General features: G+C 31.8%; 1 protein-coding gene across 6 annotated transcripts in view; it reads right to left on the reverse strand.

Annotated features, from left to right (window-relative positions):
* Positions 1-19956, reverse strand: part of LOC106458351 (diacylglycerol kinase 1-like) — a 346054-nt gene that overhangs the window by 52327 nt on the left and 273771 nt on the right. For all 6 annotated transcript variants that reach the window (XM_022384776.1, XM_022384764.1, XM_022384755.1 and 3 more), the window contains 8 exons: positions 17930-18004; positions 11089-11208; positions 10381-10498; positions 7890-7978; positions 7072-7188; positions 3112-3210; positions 1976-2065; positions 324-418 (listed from right to left, as the gene is read on the reverse strand). In XM_022384776.1, coding sequence (XP_022240484.1) covers positions 324-418; positions 1976-2065; positions 3112-3210; positions 7072-7188; positions 7890-7978; positions 10381-10498; positions 11089-11208; positions 17930-18004 — 803 coding nt within the window. The remainder of the gene's footprint in view (positions 1-323; positions 419-1975; positions 2066-3111; positions 3211-7071; positions 7189-7889; positions 7979-10380; positions 10499-11088; positions 11209-17929; positions 18005-19956) is intronic.

Genomic DNA, 19956 nt, shown 5'->3' on the forward strand with positions numbered 1-19956 from the left:
AATTTATTAATTAAACGGCTAAAACCGAAAACTCGCATCTGAAAACAATGCCACCAACACTATCGTACCACGCATGCTCCACCTATTTACAACTTTGTTTATATTATTAAAGATTGTATTACCACAAGTGATTTTCGGATTAAAACGGAATAGTAAACGTTGACTTTCTTTTTTCACCTGTTTGAAAATTTTCACACCTTCATGTGACTAATAACATCCACTCAACTGAACTCCAGTTTAAGTATATACGTATATATTGCTATAATTATGTTTACTATCTATAAAATAATCTTCGTTTCCCTGCCGGAGTATACCAGAGATACCTCATTCCTTGTCGTCCACCGCTTTTAGGGTTCACAAGAACTAGTAAAGGATGGGTGCCTGGAAGTGGGGTGATTTGAAAAGACATTGGCGATCCCTAAAACAAGTAAAAGATGCGAATTAAGAATACATTTTTAAAAACAAGCATTTGAAGTTAGTCATTTCGTACATTAAGATTTGTAGTAGTAGTAGCAAATAACGTATATTTTCTTCAACAAAAAGACCACATTAACAAACAAGAACCTTAGCTTTTAGAAAAAATATTGTCAGAGAGAGAACTCATGCCATGTTAACCTTTATGTAAAGTAAGTATCAGTTTACCTTGCTGTATCGATATCGGCCTATTTGTGAGTAGCAACTTGTAAGCTCCAGTTAGAGTGGTTGATTTTGAAGTATTATTTCTTAAAAGTTAATTTTGCTCTTCTCAACTGTTGTATGTCTCATAGGAAACTTTAAGTAATTTTTGACTCATTACTATTCAGCTTTAGACAATATTTTGTTGTCTATGGATCGTTATAATTATATCAGACAACCAATAAAAAATCAACACTGAAAGCATTAAGAACAAGTTCCACAATAACTACAATTCAGCTTGATAAGCATAATGACTTAAACTTAAAAGCATTTCACTTTAACTTCATGATTGTTATGATTCAAATCCAAAAGCATTACAGCTATATCTTCCTGTTGTAGTAACTTAACTTCAGAAACATTACAAATCATCTGTACCAGCGTTGCAGTTCGTTTCACAAGCATTATAACCAATTCTACGAATTCCTTAATTATACAATAAATCTGAATAATTAATAAAATAAACGAATAATACATCCAAGTACAAATTGCTAATTTATTTAAAACAACAGAAAATTATATATGTTTGGTTTAAAGTTTATTTTAAATTTATTTCTATTAAAACTGTTTTTGTTAAATGTAAAGATTTGGTTTTGGTACAAGTTAAAATAATTTAAAAATTGAAGATACATTTCCAAATTTTTTTTTAAATATCAACATAGTTGTACATTAACATCATTTGCACAAACAATACGATGTATAGAGGAGGTGACTTTAATTAATGCAACATGTTATATAATTTCTATAGACCTGTAATGGTCATAAAAGCTAACCAGTTTAGACAGTTATTCAAATGAACACTTATAAGAAATAAGAACATTATCATACAAACCTCGACTCAGCTTAACAAATATGTTTCGATATGTAATAAATAAATATATATATGAATACGTATGTCTTGGAAATATAATATTTCGTGTACCATCAGAGGTACCTTTGATAATCCAATAACTTTCAGTTGACACAATAAACACAATGTGTATGTACTTATATTACATCGAATTACTCTGTTGACAATAGACGATGAGTATACACTGATATGACAACAACTTACTGCTGTGGCAATAAACGCAACGTGTATGTACTTATATTACCTCGATTTAATTTGGTGACAATAGATCACAAGTATATACTAACATTACAACAACTTACTGCTATGACAGTTAAGACAACGTTTGTATATCGATATTGCAATAACTGACTGCCGTGTCAATAGATACAACGTGTATATTTTTGATATTACAACAACTTGCTGCTGGGACAATAAATACAATGTGTATATACTGATATCATAACAACTTACAACACTCTGACTGCTGTCTGTTGTTGCCATGCTAGAATCTGACCAAGATAAGTTTTTCTTTTGTCCACCTGACACACTTCGTTGTCTTTCCTAACAAATGATGAAAATAATTATATATATACAGCAATCTAAAATTACAACAAAATATGAATACATAAATTTCACGTTTTTGTAGTATAACATAGGTAATGAATTATTTATAAGTATATAATATAACATAAGTAATAAATTAGTTATAAGTATATAATATAACATACGTAATAAATTATTTATAAGTCTATAATATAACATAAGTAATAAATTATTTATAAGTCTGTAATATAACATAAGTAATAAATTATTTATAAGTCTATACATTTCAGTTAGTGCAGAAAGCATCAAATGTAATTTTTATTAGCCATAATTTGTTATAATAAAATAAATAAACAACTAACAGCTGTATTTTTAACTATGCATCAAAATATAAGTAAGGTTTTTTATGATAGTGTAAGCAAAAAAAATCTCATATATACCTCATTGTTACGAACCAAATAGCATGTATGCCGTGCACTATTGTGTAATAAAACAGTCCATTCTTTCTAATCAATATAATAATTCAACACTTCAAAGTCCTCGTTAACACTACGATAAATAATCAACGATGTACACATCTTCAACTGTAGAATAAATCAACTCACAAGCTTTTCTAATGATCTAGTGAATTATAACTTTTTATCAACACATTTTCAAACCAACAGACGAAATACTAATGAATGGTTTATATTTACTAGTACTCTGCTCAGGATCCAAGAATGAAAAGTTATGTGTAGGTACCTATCTAATGAGATGATTATATGTATCATGTTTTGTGTTTATTAACTTGGGAAATTGCAACAAACAGATTTCGCAATACAGTGTAACCTTCTATTTACTAATTTGGTTGTAACAGAAATACCTCCAAACATGTGTTTTCACATCTAAGTGTAACTAACGGTGAGAAAACGATTCATCAAATGTAATGGTGAAGTTTTCAAGAACGAAATTGCAAAACCTAGTATGTAATCTAACATCACCATTATTGTGAGAAGATTAGGTAACTGTATTTGTAATAACAAATATTTCTAATGCACAAAAGTTAGGAGGCTAGTAACACTCACAAGCACAATGGGGCAAATACAGGTTGGAGGCAAGATATGGTCTCTGTGCTTCCCGAGATTACACTCTGGTTTCACCTGGGAGGCGCAATGGTTGTGGAGCTACATACATGAAAAGAAAAGAGATATATATATACAGAGTGAAAAAGTTTTGTTATTTAGGTGATATCGTTAAGAAAATAGCTATCACTCTATTACTTAGACGATTTAAGATAAAAATATCTATAGTTCTGTTGGTTAGTAGAGTTAAAGTGGAAATGCAATTTATAGATCAGCTACGCTAGTATACTTGGAAGAAAAGAAGATGTCCCCCGGTGGGACAGCTGTAAATCTACGGATTTCTAACGCTGAAATCACGGGTTTGATTCTCCTCGGTGGACACAGCAGATAACCCGATCTGGCTTTGCTATAAAAACACATACATAAAAAACAAGCTATATAGAATAGTGTTGTAGGTTAGAAAGGCAAAAAAGATGTAAGAATAAATGTGTTTCTTATTTAATTTAAGAAAGAAATAATATATATATATATAGTCATTTGTAGACAACATTTCACGAATCTCTGTTGCTTGTGTATTTATTTATTTTATCATGTATTTATTCTACTACTTTTCAATCTTTCTACAGAAAATATAATTAGATTTCATACGTTTGTTTTTTTTTGAGTTTCAGATTTTCCTGTCGACGTAGAAATAAAACAAATCTGGACTAGCCTATTCTAAACTGATAATTAATTGTTTTCTTTACCAAGTATTCCTATAGTTTAAACAAAATAATTTACTATACCAAGGAATTACATTAGAAGTCTAGAACTGTTGAGAATAAAGCAACAATTAAAACAAAAAATCTGAAAAGTTCTTTAACATATAATTCATACCTCGGAGTGGCAAAAGTTCCTGATATATTACCGGATTCTCCGGAACGTTAACTGCGGAACTTGAACACTGAAATATGGCATTTAATAGTAAAATAGAACAGCAAAAAATATTTTCAGGGGCATATTTATTTTTTTAGGCACAAATACTCGAAATTTTATGATCGTTTGAAAATTGCAATTTTGGTTACATTTTCCGGAAAGTGCACTCTTTTCCAGACCGTTTTTCTCTTTATTTTCTTGTTCTTTTGCTTTTTCTCATGAAAATAAATGACAATTCTTTTACTATTTTGTTGTTTTTTGGGATGAATATTTATGTTGACCTTGAACAAGTACAGAATTAATAATGAAACACCTTCTTGGGCTCCTCCTTCAGCTGCTTGCATTTCCTTTTTTTTTCTGTTTGATTTGGCTGATATTTCTATTTATTTTCTCCTCATCAGGGAACTCTTCGGTGGGATTTGATTTCTTTATCATCTGATATCTTTCCAAGACCACTGCATAGCAGGCCTTTTTATTTGTACCAAGAATATCATTGATGATATTTGAAAGCACATCTGAAAAACGTATACGAGTTAAAACTTGGCCATTTGCTGCTCTTTTTTTCTTTGCATTGAAAGCGCTGATTGTCGAACAAATCTCGCTCTCAGATGGTAGATTCAATGCAGAGTGGTATTTCATTTTCAACTTCTCAAGCATGTGACCAGGACCCTTTTTTATCACTTACATTTCTATCATCATACATTTGCTTCACATCATCCGTATAATGATGACTATACTTTTTTCCATAAGTTTTTCCTTCAACAGGCCTTATTGCCCAACCTTTCTGAAAAGATTCGTAACGTTTTTCAGGTTCAAGAACAAAATTACTACCTAAATTACCATAATCGATACTTTGAATAAATTAAACAGATTCTCCATCTAGTAGAATTTCAGTAGGTTCAGGAAGACACCGGATTTAACTCCATTATGTTATGAAAGAATCAATGCAAAAAAGTTTAGCCAATTGTCTTTTTTTTTTACGGCTTAAAATAACCCTGTGTGACTGAGAAAAAATTTGTACCTCGGAGGTATGCATTACGTGTTAAAACTCGATAACTTCGTATTACGCTAATTTTCAGAAATAAAATAAAGTAATATTATTCTGAACAATAAGATATTGAATTACGTCAATCCATATAACATCTACGATAAAGTATCTTGAAAAAACCAGCAAAATCAGAATGGGTTAAACGTCTAGTAAATTACTATTATATTTATCTGTAAATATTGATTCGCATTATATATATATATATATTGATAAGTTTATGATTAACGTTTGATTTAAGATTAGTTATCTGATGTTATTGGTAATTCGCTAATTCTGAATTAAGTTTTCTTCTCTAACCCATTTAATTACCTGAAATAATCATTCTTATCTTTTGAGCATACAACACTCATATTGCACATGTAGATGACGAGAAAAGCCCCAAAGAAGAGGAGATTTGCCTTTCAGATTATAAAACCTATTGTTCTATGTAACTTAAAATATTCTTCGCTCAGTCAACAGTCTCTCAACTAACTTTAATCGATATTGTTAATACAATTTCTTGGATGAATTTACAAAACTAGAAACATTAATGAATTCGTAATACGATTCCTATAGCTCTAGATACACTAAATAGAGAAACTGGCGAGCTAACTTATGGGGCTTTGTAATTAATCGAGTATTTGATGCTTTACGACATTAAAGTTGTTCAATTGTTTGTGGGGCTTTGTGATCACTTTCATTCTTTTTAACTAAACGATATTTTATTCTTTTAAAGTAAATGATCGATAATACCCTGATCAATCTTAATCTTATTTGACTAAATTACAGAAGTATATTCCTCAGATTTTGTGATCAATCTAGATCTTGTTGTTCTAAGCTGTTGAAGAGACGTTTTTCCTTTTTCTTTGTCAGACAGCGAACGATATAGATTTTGTTGTTTTAAGTTATCAAACAAGTTCGGTGTTCGTGGTTTCTTACTAATTTTCTCGTGTTGTGATTAGACCAAACTATTAATCATATAATAACATCATTGGAATAAATTATATTTGTCATAAAACAATAGCATTATGATTATTGTGTTCGTTAAGATTACTTTATTCCTTGGGTTCCTCATGTTTTACCGATAACAAGAATGTATGATACTATTTCAACTGCATTATCTCCTCCATATTCTTTGCCTACGACTATTATACGCTATTCTTCTAGGAAAAAACTAAAAGACTGAATAAATTATGTAGTGTTTAGAAATACAATAAGGTTAATGTTATTGTCTTATGGCATTCACAATAACATAAATATTATTTTAAGGAAAATTATCATTTTCAAACTTTTTTTGTCGATGGTATAAAAAGTTGTTTGAAGATTTTTTAATTAATAAAATACAAAGAAAAAAGTCCTATAGAAAGTTGAGAAACTAACTTTTAGAACAACCTGTAAAAATAAGTACTAAGTATCCAGAAAAACAGCATTGTTAGAAACACTTGCTATACAGAAGATTATGTCTACTGTGTTTTTTCAACAATAGTATTTTTATTACTTGTACAATTACATTGTTGTCGATAGTAAAACTGTGTTTCTAATAAATATTTCCAAACTGTCATAGTTTGATATAATTTTTATATAACGGTGTATCTTTCAGTGATACTGTAGCGTTAACACTATTACGGGTTATATTTATTTTTTAGTGTTTCTATATTTGCCCACCGAGTGATATATTTTACTGTAATACTAACATTATTACAGAAGATACTTTTTCAGAGTTTCGTCAATAGCCCACCGATTGATTCATTTTCCTGTTACATTGACGTTAATACGGGTCACACTTATTTTTTCAGTATTTCTGTAGTAGCCCACTAAGTGAAATATTTTACTTTAATGTTAACAGAAATACGAAATATATTTTTTGGTGTTTCTGTATTAGACCACTGAATGACTTATTTTATTGTAATGTTAACAATGTTACGTGTTGTATTATGTAATGTTAAAAATGTTATGTGTTGTATTATGTAATGTTAAAAATGTTACGTGTCGTATTAGCAACAAATTGTGGTTTACTTTACCGTCATCTGGCACCATCGACAGTGAAGTCCTGTGATTCCGTTGTACGATTTAATTGGCTTCTTACACTTACTACATTTTCCTGTACAGTTCCCTTCTGTCCAATGATGCAGTAAGGTCTAGAAATGAAAAAAAAAGCGAGATCGTAAATTTTTGTTAAGTTCGCGAATCTCCTTTATACCTGGAATCCAGTTAGATTGATAACGCAAATAAGAAATGCCGAATACTTTGAGAGAAGACAAAGGATTCAAAATGTCTGTGTAGAAGACAGCCGGAAGAAGCAACCAATGCATCTTAGCGTGTGTTCTTTGACAAGGGCATTGCAGATCCAATAAGCTGGTCTCACAAAAGTAGTTTTTATTTTCTTGTATATAATACCATTCCTCTCAGAGTAATTTGACAACAGCACTAGTAGTTTCGGTGGAATCAGAATAAATATTGGACGAGAAAAACAAACTAAGAATGTTTAGTTTTTCTCAGTATTTTTGAAAAAGTTTAGAATCTTTTCATGGAAACAAAACGAAGGATTTTGAGTGTTTTTTTGGTAATTTTATATAAAACTTTAGAAATTGACTTTGTCAAAACCTAATATAACTAGAAATCTGAAATAAACATTACACGTACATCAGCCATGCTTAAAGAATAAAACGTAAAAAATAATAACTTTAATTGCGCATTGAATACAGAAAATTGGAACTAAAGTTTTCTGAAAATTAAGATAAATATAGTTTATTGATGTGCTCGTCCTCACGTTACACATCATTCGTATGATTGACTGTGCTTTGTTTGAGAACTGTAAAATTATTAATCATAGACAAACCTGGGACGTTCTCTTGGATTTCACGTAGGTGCCGATACAGGACGCCGGGGCTTTCTGGACACAGCGCTCGTGGACTGTGTATTTACAAACTGTAACGAAACACAAGAGCAATAGTTGGTCTATACAAAGAATTTATTAGACTACACAGTAATTCAACATTTCTAGTAATAGTATTAGATTGCAGCTTAGTTGTGTTTTGAATTTTAATTTTAGATTACCTGAAGATGAGAAGCCTCTCCTGGCTTCATTTACTTATGTATATGCCATTTTTAATACTCTGATAAACATCTCATTAGTGTCTAATTAGAGCAAAACAATGATTTTGTTAACTCCAAAACAATATTACTTGCAGTGTATGATAATATATCATAGTAAAGTATATTTTAATATAATACCATAAGTACTACAATTCTGCTCTAGTTCCACTACAAATCTTACTAGATAGCTGTTAAAATGTTTCTGTCAATGTAATACTTGATGGTTAGCTGCTAAGATACTTCTGCCACTGTAATGCTTGTTACTTAGCTGTTAAGATATTTCTGCCATTGTAATGCTAGTTAGTTAACTGTTAAGCTATTTCTGCCACTCTAATGCTTGTTACTTAGCTGTTAAAATACTTCTGCCACTCTAATGCTTGTTACTTAGCTGTTAAGATATTTCTACCACTGTAACGCTTACTAGCTAGCTGTTATAATATTTTTGATGCTTTTGAATTCATCCAAGATGGCAATGAAAATGCTCTTTCTTCGAGAGCATGATACCAATTATCGAGGTAACAGAAATTACTTTAGAGACATTAACATAAGGTTATTATACAAGATAATTAAAAATTGTCAACTTAAAAAAGGGGAATAGAGTTTTCCGACTAGTATAATGGTGTTTAAATGGTTTCTACATTTCTGCGATACTTGGATGGCTTTAAAGAGCTTATATTTGTAGTGAAGAAGAACTTAGAAAATCTTAGAGGTGGATATCTCGACTTTAAAGAATCACCTTAAAAAATAGCCCTACAACTTTCGCATGAGTTTGTTTAGTAGCAATGCATAGATTTTGGCGCAGTATACCTAGCCGTTTTTGCCAGTAGCGATGAAAAACTCATAAAATCTCTCCCTCTCTTTCAAGAATCAACATAAAAATAGCCCCATGACCTGTGCAGGAGTTTTTTAGTAGATTTTCCCAAGTTTGAATAAAATATTCATAGCTGTCTTTTCTGTAGGCTTATGAAACAAGAATAATAGGAATGATAATAATGATCATGAACCACGATAGTGAGTTATAATAAAAATTTCCCAGGAATTTTAGAAAAAATTCTAGAAGAACATATGGGCGAAAACCATCTTAAAAAGGAGACTTGTTCTTGAAACAACACTCAAGACCTTTTACCTCAATAGCTAGAGCTGCTAAAATATTGACACCAGTAAAAAAATTGATTTTCTGGTTGTTAGACAAAAGTTGAAATTCATCTATTCTTCATATTATTGTTATTATTATGAACCACTATTTTATAAAATTGTCTGGCAATTATTAGATTTTGGTTTCTGAAAACTACGATGTTGACATTGTAGATATTACAACTTCACCTCTGAAAACACCACTTATAAGTATTCCTTAGAACAAAAGTACAGTCAAGCTGAAAACCGAGAAGACCAGAACACGAACTATCTGCGTATCATTATAAATTTAAGTAGACTCTGATAACATGTTAAGTATTTGAGTTTTTACAGATCATGATATTAGTTCTCTAAACAACAACTTTCAGGATATTAAAAGGATACTTTTCTTAATACTTTATTTAGTCTCTAAACCTAGATGTAAGTTTTCTGGTAATGATTCCGTGTGTACCAAATAGTCCTATTTGTCCAAATAGTCCTACACGAGTAAAGGGAACTTGATGGACTACTGACATTTCAAATAACTAACAAGTGTCAAACATTTGTATTCTAACTATATTTCTTGGTATTTGTTAAAAGAAACAGATAAAATAACTTGTGAAATACATGATTGCTAAGTTCCAATATTCTAAAATATTACGCAAGATCCAAGCGTGACGAACGTTTGCAAATTCTATGTAAAGCACTAATAAAAATATAGATGGCACTCTGAGTAACCCTGCTGAACAGAGTGGGATTGATGAGAATGGAATTTACAAAATTGCCATACGAGCAGACGTTTATAACGAGATGTGATTTTTAATAACTGTCCATACTCATATAAGCAGAATTTTCTTACAAAATATGTCCTAGAGATTACTCAGAAATGTAAACAGTAAGTCCAAATATACAACAAGAGTTTTATAAGCACGATCTTAATAGTGAAAAATGTAAACATAAGGATAACGTGTTTTCGCAAGTGTAAATTGCAGGATTCTATTCTAAAAACCTCCACCTAACTTGTCTCGATGGATATGCAGTTAGTTGGTAAACATCTAACTATAACAAATCATGAGTTGAATAGCTAGTTTCAATTTAAGTAAAGTTGAAACTCTACTTACAAAGGCAACTTAGACCCTTCTTCCCGAAGCCGACCAGCATGTTGAGACAGAGGTTACAGTAAGCTGGTCGATTGAAGTTTTTTAACCGCCAGACATGATTGCCGTCGTCCTTGACATGCTGGGTTAGAAAACACAACAACAACTTGTTTGTAATATTGTAAATCTAGATTGTTAGGGACGTTAAAATAAATTATGTGCTTAGGATACAAACATAATAAAGTTATTTAAAACAAAGACACAAATTAAAGTGAGTACAAGGAATATAGCTAAAGAGAAAACTGTTCTCCCAACTCAAATCAGAGGAGAATTTGGAAGAGTATTTACAGTGATTCAGATAAAATGAAACATGAAGTTTTACAGGAAGTGTTTTACATAGACTGGGAACAAGCACTCATACTGAGAAAGGTGTTCCATTTGTTTAGAACAAAGGCGAGCAGACAATAGAGTGTTTAAAATTTTTCGACCTCCGGCCACTAAAAACCTTCCAAAAAGACTTTGTCAAACTCCTTGATATTAGACCAATTAGAATCTGCATATTTGTTTAACAAAAAGCGTAAAATGTGTATCAAAGTTACCAAATCTAAGCTCAGAAAACGAGAAAAAAAAGAGAATTTAGGGCTAGTAAAAAACGAATAATATGTACCAAAGCTTACCGAATTATAAGAAAAAAGGAAGGGGAAAAAATCAAACTATTGCACCAAACCTTACCGAATCTAGGCCGAGAAGAACCAGAAGCGGTATTGTTGTCATCCCTCCACGCTTCCATTCTTCTAAAGAAACTGTTCCATCGGCATCATAGTCAATTTCCACCATCATGTCTTGTAATATCTTATATAAAGAAGTTATATTCTGCAATTTCATTTTCATTGTGATTTGACAGTTTTGGAGCGAGGATTATCATATCGCTTAATTAATATATATATGTTAGTGATAAAATCCACGTTTAAGACATAAAACATAGTCCAAGTTTCAAATCACGTGTCTCACTGTCAGTTAACTACCTTAGTCTTTAAGAGTGAACTGAAGTCACTGAGAAGGTTAAAAGTTTCATTTAAATACTGCATGGTGAACATAAAATATATATTTACTGAGTACGTTGTTACATCGAATAACAAACCAACAACTACTCTTAATCACCTTTGTTTTATTGATGTATCTACCCAGAAAGTTTTCTTATGTTACATTTCATACTACACAATGATTAAAAATTTAGCTGCACGAAATATGAAATCAAAAACAGCCAGTAGCGTTTTTGTGGCTTTTTACTTGATACATGAATAACTCCACTTAGCTTTTTTTTCTCTCTCTCTCTTTGCATTAACTCATTGATATTGGAAAATGACAAGTTGTACTTTTTTGAATATGATATTTGAAAATTATGTAGCCCCAAGTGTCCTAGAAATAAAAATAATTGTATATCTGTCTTGGCTTATGGATAACATCCGAAGTTATGTAGCTTTCCACGTTGAAATATCTGAAAAATTCGATATAAGTTTGAATGATCTCATATGTTGTTGAGAAGTGAACTGCTTTGATGAAAAAATTTAGTAGGTAAAATATTCGCATTTGAAGTTTTCCTTCTTTAGTTTTTAACTCCAATCAGAGACATTTTCAACTTCAAAGGATAACCAAGAACACAAATGTTATGATATAGTTTAAAGATAATAAGAGCATCATTATCTTGACTTGAAAAGCAGACAACATTATTACAATCAGTGTTGTTAGTCTTTAGTAAAAACTAAGTGTTATACTTTTATAACCCTCTCTTTATTACTGATTTTGATGAATAGTCTTAAAATAAGTAGGACATGAGAATTAAAACACTACATCCTCTTGGTTGGTCAACGGTAAGTCCACTGAATAACAACGCAAAAATCCGGGGTTCGATTGTTTGGTTTGGTTAGTTATGAATTTCACGCAAAGCTACACGAGGGCTATCTGCACTAGCCATCCCTAATTTAGCAGTGTAAGACTAGAGGGAAGGCAGCTAGTCATCACCATCCACGGCCAACTCTTGGGCTACTCTTTTACCAACGAATAGTGGGATTGACCGTCACGTTATAACGCCCCCCACGGCTGAAAGGGCGAGCATGTTTGGTGTGACAGGAATTCGAACCCGAGACCCACAGATTACGAGTCGAGTGCCCTAACCACCTGGCCATGCTGGCCTCCGGGGTTCGATTTCCGGTATTGAATAGAACGCAGTGAGCCCATTATGTAGCTTTGCATTAAAAACAAACAAACTAAAATGCTACAAAACTTGTGCCTTTAACATATATTTAGCAGACCACGTCAATCACTATCACTATGGGAACGGTCAATATTGTAGTATTGGCATTAAAACGCCTTACCAAGTAGCCAAACTTAAATAAAGAAAGAAATTTGAAATATGGGGTTCTTTGACATCCAGTAATAAAACACATATACACATTTAGAGACTTAAAACTTTCTGTTCTAAAAAAATAAAATAAGTTTCAATATAAAACATCTCTAATGACCAAAAAATAAAAACATGAGTGATAATTCATGTAATTAATTTTGTAGGTTGCCATTTTTTAAGAGCTGAATGAAAACTGAAAATCCTTTGCATTCGTCTTGCAACTACATTTCTTGTCTCTAATGTATCGATTGAAATACTGTCAAATGATGACCATTTCGTTAACTGTTCAAAATTCAAAAGGTCAGATTTTATTATAAAAAGTAAACTTGTGTTTTAGTGTTGTATTTTAATTTAAAGCAGCGGGTTTTATTCATATAACTACGAAGAAAGTACATATATAAATAAAACAGAAATCATAATTTCATGTTTTTGAAATATTGTGCAAAGATCAAACATAAAGTTGTTTCGAAGCACGACAAAAGAGAGATATGTCAATCTTGTAGGCCTAATTTAAAGCCGCATTTATCTTCACGTGAGCATCGCAATACGCCTGGATGATCTGTCACCGCTGTATCAGGGACTGTACTTTAAGAGAAAAAATTGTTACAGAGAGTTGACTCTTTTTCTCATCACTGCATCCTTTCTCCGTGTTAAGCGTCAAAGTCCGGAACTTACCATTCTTCGTCTACCGAGTTGAACTCTTGACTTTCCAAAAATGTCGCCATATGGTTGGTTGAAATGAGATCTCTCGATCTTAAGAATACGGATGGAGTCGCTTCATCACTTTAAGCCTTTCTTTAGTATTGTACCAAGCAGGCTAATAACACTGATCTATTGATATGATAAATTTTTATCTCCTTTTGGTAGATTAAACGAAGCAAACATTCAGACTTTCAAGCTCTTTCTTTCTTTTTTATATCAAAGTAATTTATGACCACTTTGAAAGTATATCTGGTCAGCACAGGATCTGATTACGAAAACAATTTTTGAAATTCGAAGATGGTGACGTCAATGATTAATTAGTGGACGAACTAACAAAATAAATCATCACCCAATTACTTGATAATATATTCCCAGGATAAAGTAATTTTCTAATATAATAGCTGTAATTGCAGGTAATTCACACGCGTTATGTTGATGATTAATTTAACTTTGAAAATAACATCAAGATTTTTATCATGATTATTTAATGTTTTTTTCAGCCCTAATAAAGGAAAATAGCGTTAGATGGCTTAGGAGTAGTGGTGGTTGTTGTATAGCAGTAAGTATTAGTTACAAAATAATTAATGTTCCACTCATTTTAAGAACGCTGAGAAAAAAATAAACAAACTAGTACACTGTTTTTTTAGTTGTTTATTTCTAATTTCATGAATGGTATTTGTACTTTATTAAAACAAATTTAAAACATTTTAGGTTATAAAAACAAATAACCAAATCGAAGAAAAACCATACAACATTTATTAAATATTTTATTGTTAATGAAAATTAAATAAAGAACTACAGAAAAACAACATCAAAGAAACTCTGTATACTTAACAAACTCACCTCTTTTTTATCATAATTTCTAGCGGAAGGGAATATATTTTGAAGTCAGGGAGATTTGGATTAGATGAGGAAAATTGACATTTTATCAATGATTAATGAATAGCCAGAAAATTACACAAAATAGTTGGCTTCATGCATTTCTTGTTCCAACTGTGACAGTCTTTGGATCAAACTATACTGTGTGCTAATTTATCATTAGTACAATGTGTACGTTTCTATAGAGATATCTCTTATGACGGTCTGCACAATGTATGTTAGGTCAGTTGAATAACTGGGAGAAAATGACAGTTATAAGGAGTTATGGAATGCTATTAAAAGTAATACAATATTGAATTTTGTTCTGGACATTTTTGACATTTTAAAAAGAAATGTGTGATTTTAAAATATTAAGAGATACAGAAGTTTTGAGATTGCATATTACTAATAAACAATCAAAGTTATCAGGGTCTTTAATGATTTACGTTATAGCGTAAACACTAAAAAAAACAACTAGCAGTAGAACTTGAAATAACGATCTACAGTCTACACACATTGCCAGACATGGTAAATTTTACGTGTGATGTATTTAAAATTGAACCTTTCTCACGTACAATGGAAAAATAGATCAACTAAGTTTGGCGATTCTTCTAGCCGGATCAGCTGCTCTGTTTCTTTGTGTTTTTGGAACTTTGTTCAAAGGATAATTCAGGAAAAGTTGGTAACAAATCTTAGTATTTTGCTCACAGGATAATTCAGGAAAAGTTGGTAACAAATCTTAGTATTTTGCTCACAGGATAATTCAGGAAAAGATAGTAATAAATATTAGCATTTTGCTTAAAGATTAAATCAGGAAAAGCTGGTAATAAATATTAGCATTTTGCTTAAAGGGTTAAATCAGGAAAAGCTGGTAATAAATATTAGCATTAAAGAAGTTGTAAACAAAGTCTGTGTTTTAAGCTCGACTACGGGATTTCTTTAGTGGACTGTAGCGACACCTAACAATCTTAATATAACTAATAGTGTCATGTTTTTCTTAGAGCAGATTGGTCGGACAAAGAAACAACGTTTGAATGACCAAATAGTAGTTTAGTTAGCAAACAGTTACTGTTTTTCGTTTCGAAATGAAATATGAAATATAAAATAAATTGAAAAGCAGAAATCTTGTCCATTTTTATTTTCTTTATTATTATACAGTTTTGGCCAAAATGTTTGTATACTGTTCTATATTTATGTTATCGTCTACATGCATGGAGTAGTTATTGAGTAAATGCCCGCGTAGTAACAGAGAAGGTAGCGTATGATCAGACAAACATGTACGAGTTGTTATTCTGGTCTGTATAAATTGTTTTGAGCATTTTTTCGTCAAAACACGTACACACCTGTTTTGTATAAAATGGCGTGTTTTTGGTATAATATTTTTCGAAACAGATCAACGCTTTGTTCAGACAATTTCTCTGTACTTGATGTAGAGTCATGCCTCGTCATGTGCCAGAAGTCACAGGACGTCAAGTTGTTCGACTGTCCAGAAATGATATGACGCAAACAGACATTGCCAGAATAGTAAAGTACCCACAGTGTACTGTATCCAGAATCCTGAAGCATCATCGGACTACAGGAAACGTTTTCTTCAGAAAAGTTTACTGGTAGACGCCAAAAAAACTACCGCCCGAGATGACCGTGTTTTGATAAGGTTAACACGTCAAAGTCGAAAAACATTTTGCAACGCCTTACGACAGGAATGGCATGAACACATTCATTCCAGGTTATCCAGTGAATAGGAGACGGACCGAAAAGGGTATTTTTCAAGAAGAGCTATTTTTAAACCAATATTAACTGGAATTCATCGCCGTTACCGTATTACTTGGACAAGAGAACATGCCAACTTACAATTAGGACAATGGCGACATGTCATCTTTTCAGATGAGTTCTGTTTCCGGTTTGTTAAAGCTGATGGTAGGATTTGCGTTCATCGTTTGCCTGGAGAACAGATGAGGAAAAACTGTCTTTCCCACAGGGAACACATAGGAGATGGTGCAGTATACGTTTGGACAGCTATTCACCATGGTGGAAAAACTGCTCATCATGTTCTCTAAGGAAATGTCAGTGGCGCCTCCTCCAGGCATCACATGGAGACGATATTTCTGCCATATGCCAGGACAAGGTTTGGCAATAACTTTGTGTTCCAGGATGACAATGCCACTGTCCACAGTGCAGGTATTGTACAGGATTATCTCGATCAAGAGAGGACGTTACAAGATTTGCCATGGCCAGGAAAGTTTCCAGATTGAGAACTGTTGGGCACAACTGAGCCGGAAAAGTGTTAACTAAGACCCTAAACCAGTTAATGTAGCTGAGTTGCAGCATTTTTTAGTGACAAATTGGGATGAAATAACGGTGGGTTACACCAATAACCTCATCGACAGCATGTCACATTGTGGAGTTTATTACAGTATGTGGAGGACCAACCAAATACTGAATGTTTAAATATGAACTGATATAAGGTTACAGACGCTATTTATTATAAATGATTGTTATTATATATTGTCATTATATATATTTTGTTAAGGTTTTGTTGTTGTGATATAAGAAATGATGAATTACACATCTTTCTACAGGTGTCTGATAAAATTATTTGCTGTTCTAATAAATCGTTCATGATGTCCATAGAACCTGTCTCATTATACAAATTACATAAGTAGATGTTTAATATAATATGCATCTGTAATCTTGACAGCTCTAAGTGTATTTGTATTCCATCTTGATAATAAGATCTTATTTGTTACAAAGTGTACAAACATTTTGGCCAAGACAATATATCTTGCTATGCGCATAAATAACTAAATACCCTAATATCAGCTAGTAGAGATATTTTACAATATCTTTGAACTTGTGTTAAAAGGGTTCCACGGAGTCAGATATAGAACTAATCAAAGAACAGTTAAAATTACATTTAAAAAATCAAAGCAAATAATTTAAGTACAAGTAAGTTCTGCTGACTCTTTCATTATGCTTAGTTTATAGACGAAATATCAGCTGACTCTTTGATTTGAATATCAGCTGATTCTTTTATATGAATATGCCTACAGATTTTATGTATAAAAATGATCAGAATTATATATATATATATAGGTTTCTTATTCTTCAACGACATTCTTTTCAGCACGATATTTCATAATCTTTAAACTGATTTCATTGATTCTGTCTGATATTAATCAAAGTGGGTCCATATAATGAGAATATTAACTGTACTGTTAGTTATATAGATAAGGAAACCTAAACCGAAACTTTAATCTCTTAACTAATTATTGTACACAAAGTCCCCGAAGGATACCCACAGAACTAATTAATTCTGACATATTATTTTAACTTTAAAAGTTAATATAGGTCCTTTTTAGGAGATTCGAAACTATGCTTAATTTTCCATAGTACAAAATCCCCTTTTTAGCTGTGTTGCTACTTTCAGGTTTATCATTGTGACCCCCCCTCAGTATGTCTGCAGACTTACGACACTAAAAATCGGATTTTGATATCCATGGTGGGCAGAATAAAGATAGCCCATTTTGTAGCTATTTGCATAACATGAACCAATTTATCATCTTTATCATCATTAATTAGCTAAAGCAATGTGCTTGATACTAGACTCACCGGTTTCAGTTCACTAACATCCCAACCTAGGTATTCTGCTACAGACATCATCTGGTTTACTATGCAGTCCATCTCCTAAAGTATAGAAAATATTAAGATTGTTTTGATTCTATTCATTCATTCTTTCAAAATATATACACAAATAATATTATGTTAGAGAGACAAAAATGTCTCCATTTTTAATGTTGCTCGTTACTAATTCTTTCGAAATATATACAGAGAATGTTATGTTAGAGGGACAAAAATGTCTCAGTTTACTATGTTGCTCATTAGCAATTCTTCAAAACATGCACAGAGAATGTTATGTTAGAGGGACAAGAATGTCTCAGTTTACTATGTTGCTCATTAGCAATTCTTCAAAACATGCACAAAGAATGTTATGTTAAAGGGACAAAAGTGTTTCAGTTTACTATGTTGCTCATTAGCAATTCTTCAAAACATGCAAAAAGAATGTTATGTTAAAGGAACAAAAGTGTTTCAGTTTACTATGTTGCTCATTAGCAATTGTTTGTTTGTTTTGAATTTCGCGCAAAGCTACACGAGGACAATCTGCGCTAGCCGTCCCTAATTTAGCAGTGAAAGGGATGGCTAGAAACCGAGTTTTGATACCCGTGGTGGGCAGAGCACAAATAGCCAAATGTGTAGCTATTGCTTGATTACAAACAAACAAATCCTCAGCAATTCTTTAAAAGCCCGTTAAATAATTTCTACTTTTCATCTTAAATTCCGAAAGATGAAACATGGACACGACCAGAGTGAACGCTAGAAAATAAGCATAATCATAATGAAGAATAAAATGATTTGATGTTTTGTTGTTTCTTACATGATAAATGACTGTTTCTGTTGTAGAAACGACTGATCTTTTGGTGTTGTTAATACAGTATTAAATAACATAGAAAATGTTGATAACTTTTATATAAACGTCATGATTATACACATCAAAATCTTTTTGTTCCAAAATATTAATTATCAAAGAGACAAGAATGTATTATTTAATTATATTAAAAGTTTTTCGTTACCTTAACATATAATATAATAAAGTTAATTTAACCCTATTTACATATAACGTTCCAAGGATGAAATAGAAGGTTTAAAAAGTCAGAAAAACAAGGTTTAAGATCAACTACTTGACTAATTTTGAACAATTTTCTTATTTGAGAGCTTATAAATATAAATAAGTAAAAATCATAATTATGATATATCCATATTAGTAACATAGAAGAACCTTTTAAAGAAAAATAGTTTAAGTATCAATAATATATAGTGCTGGAACAATCTGTTGCATCAACCAATTTTTTCGCATTTGTCTTCGAAATGACCGTCTGTTTTGAGGCCCTTATGCATGTAGGTGCAAGTATGTTACATGGATGATTCAATACTGTCTAATTATTACATCAGTAGGTTTATGGGCTGTCTGGGTATTACATCAGCCGTTTTTGTTTTTTTTTACTATAAATAGAGCTTCTTACTGAGAGGCAGTTTAAAGCGCCTGTACTTTGTGAAAGGCACCGTCAATGCCGACGAGTACATCAAGATTCTGGAGTCCCGGTGTAAAGACTTCAAGCTACCCCCCCTTTCAAGTTACCTCCCGGTTATCTGAAATCGATTTCATATTACCCCCGGGGGTAGCCTGAACCTGATTTCATATTACCCGTGCACTGTTCAGATTACCCCCTCGCTGATTTAGCTGAAATGATAAATTATTATGCTTACAACTGATGATACGTTTGTTGAATAAAACACGTGAAACATACAAGACTGAAAGCTAGTCTCAATATCTGAAACAAATAAAAAATGTTAATTATATTAAAACCACTCATACACTAGTTCAAAGTACATGACATATTACATACAAACATAAGATATGCAAATATCCAACCTAATTGGAGAAATTGGAGATTTGCATGTTTCACATGTAGTTGATGTAATTCTGATCTACAGAGAAAGAGAACTGCACTACGGGAGTAATGACAGTTTAATGATAATTATTATTATTGTTATTATTATTTATTGTTGTTGTCAGTTTA

This window comes from Limulus polyphemus, unplaced genomic scaffold (assembly GCF_000517525.1).
Source record: "Limulus polyphemus unplaced genomic scaffold, Limulus_polyphemus-2.1.2 Scaffold22, whole genome shotgun sequence".
Lineage (NCBI taxonomy): Eukaryota > Metazoa > Arthropoda > Merostomata > Xiphosura > Limulidae > Limulus > Limulus polyphemus.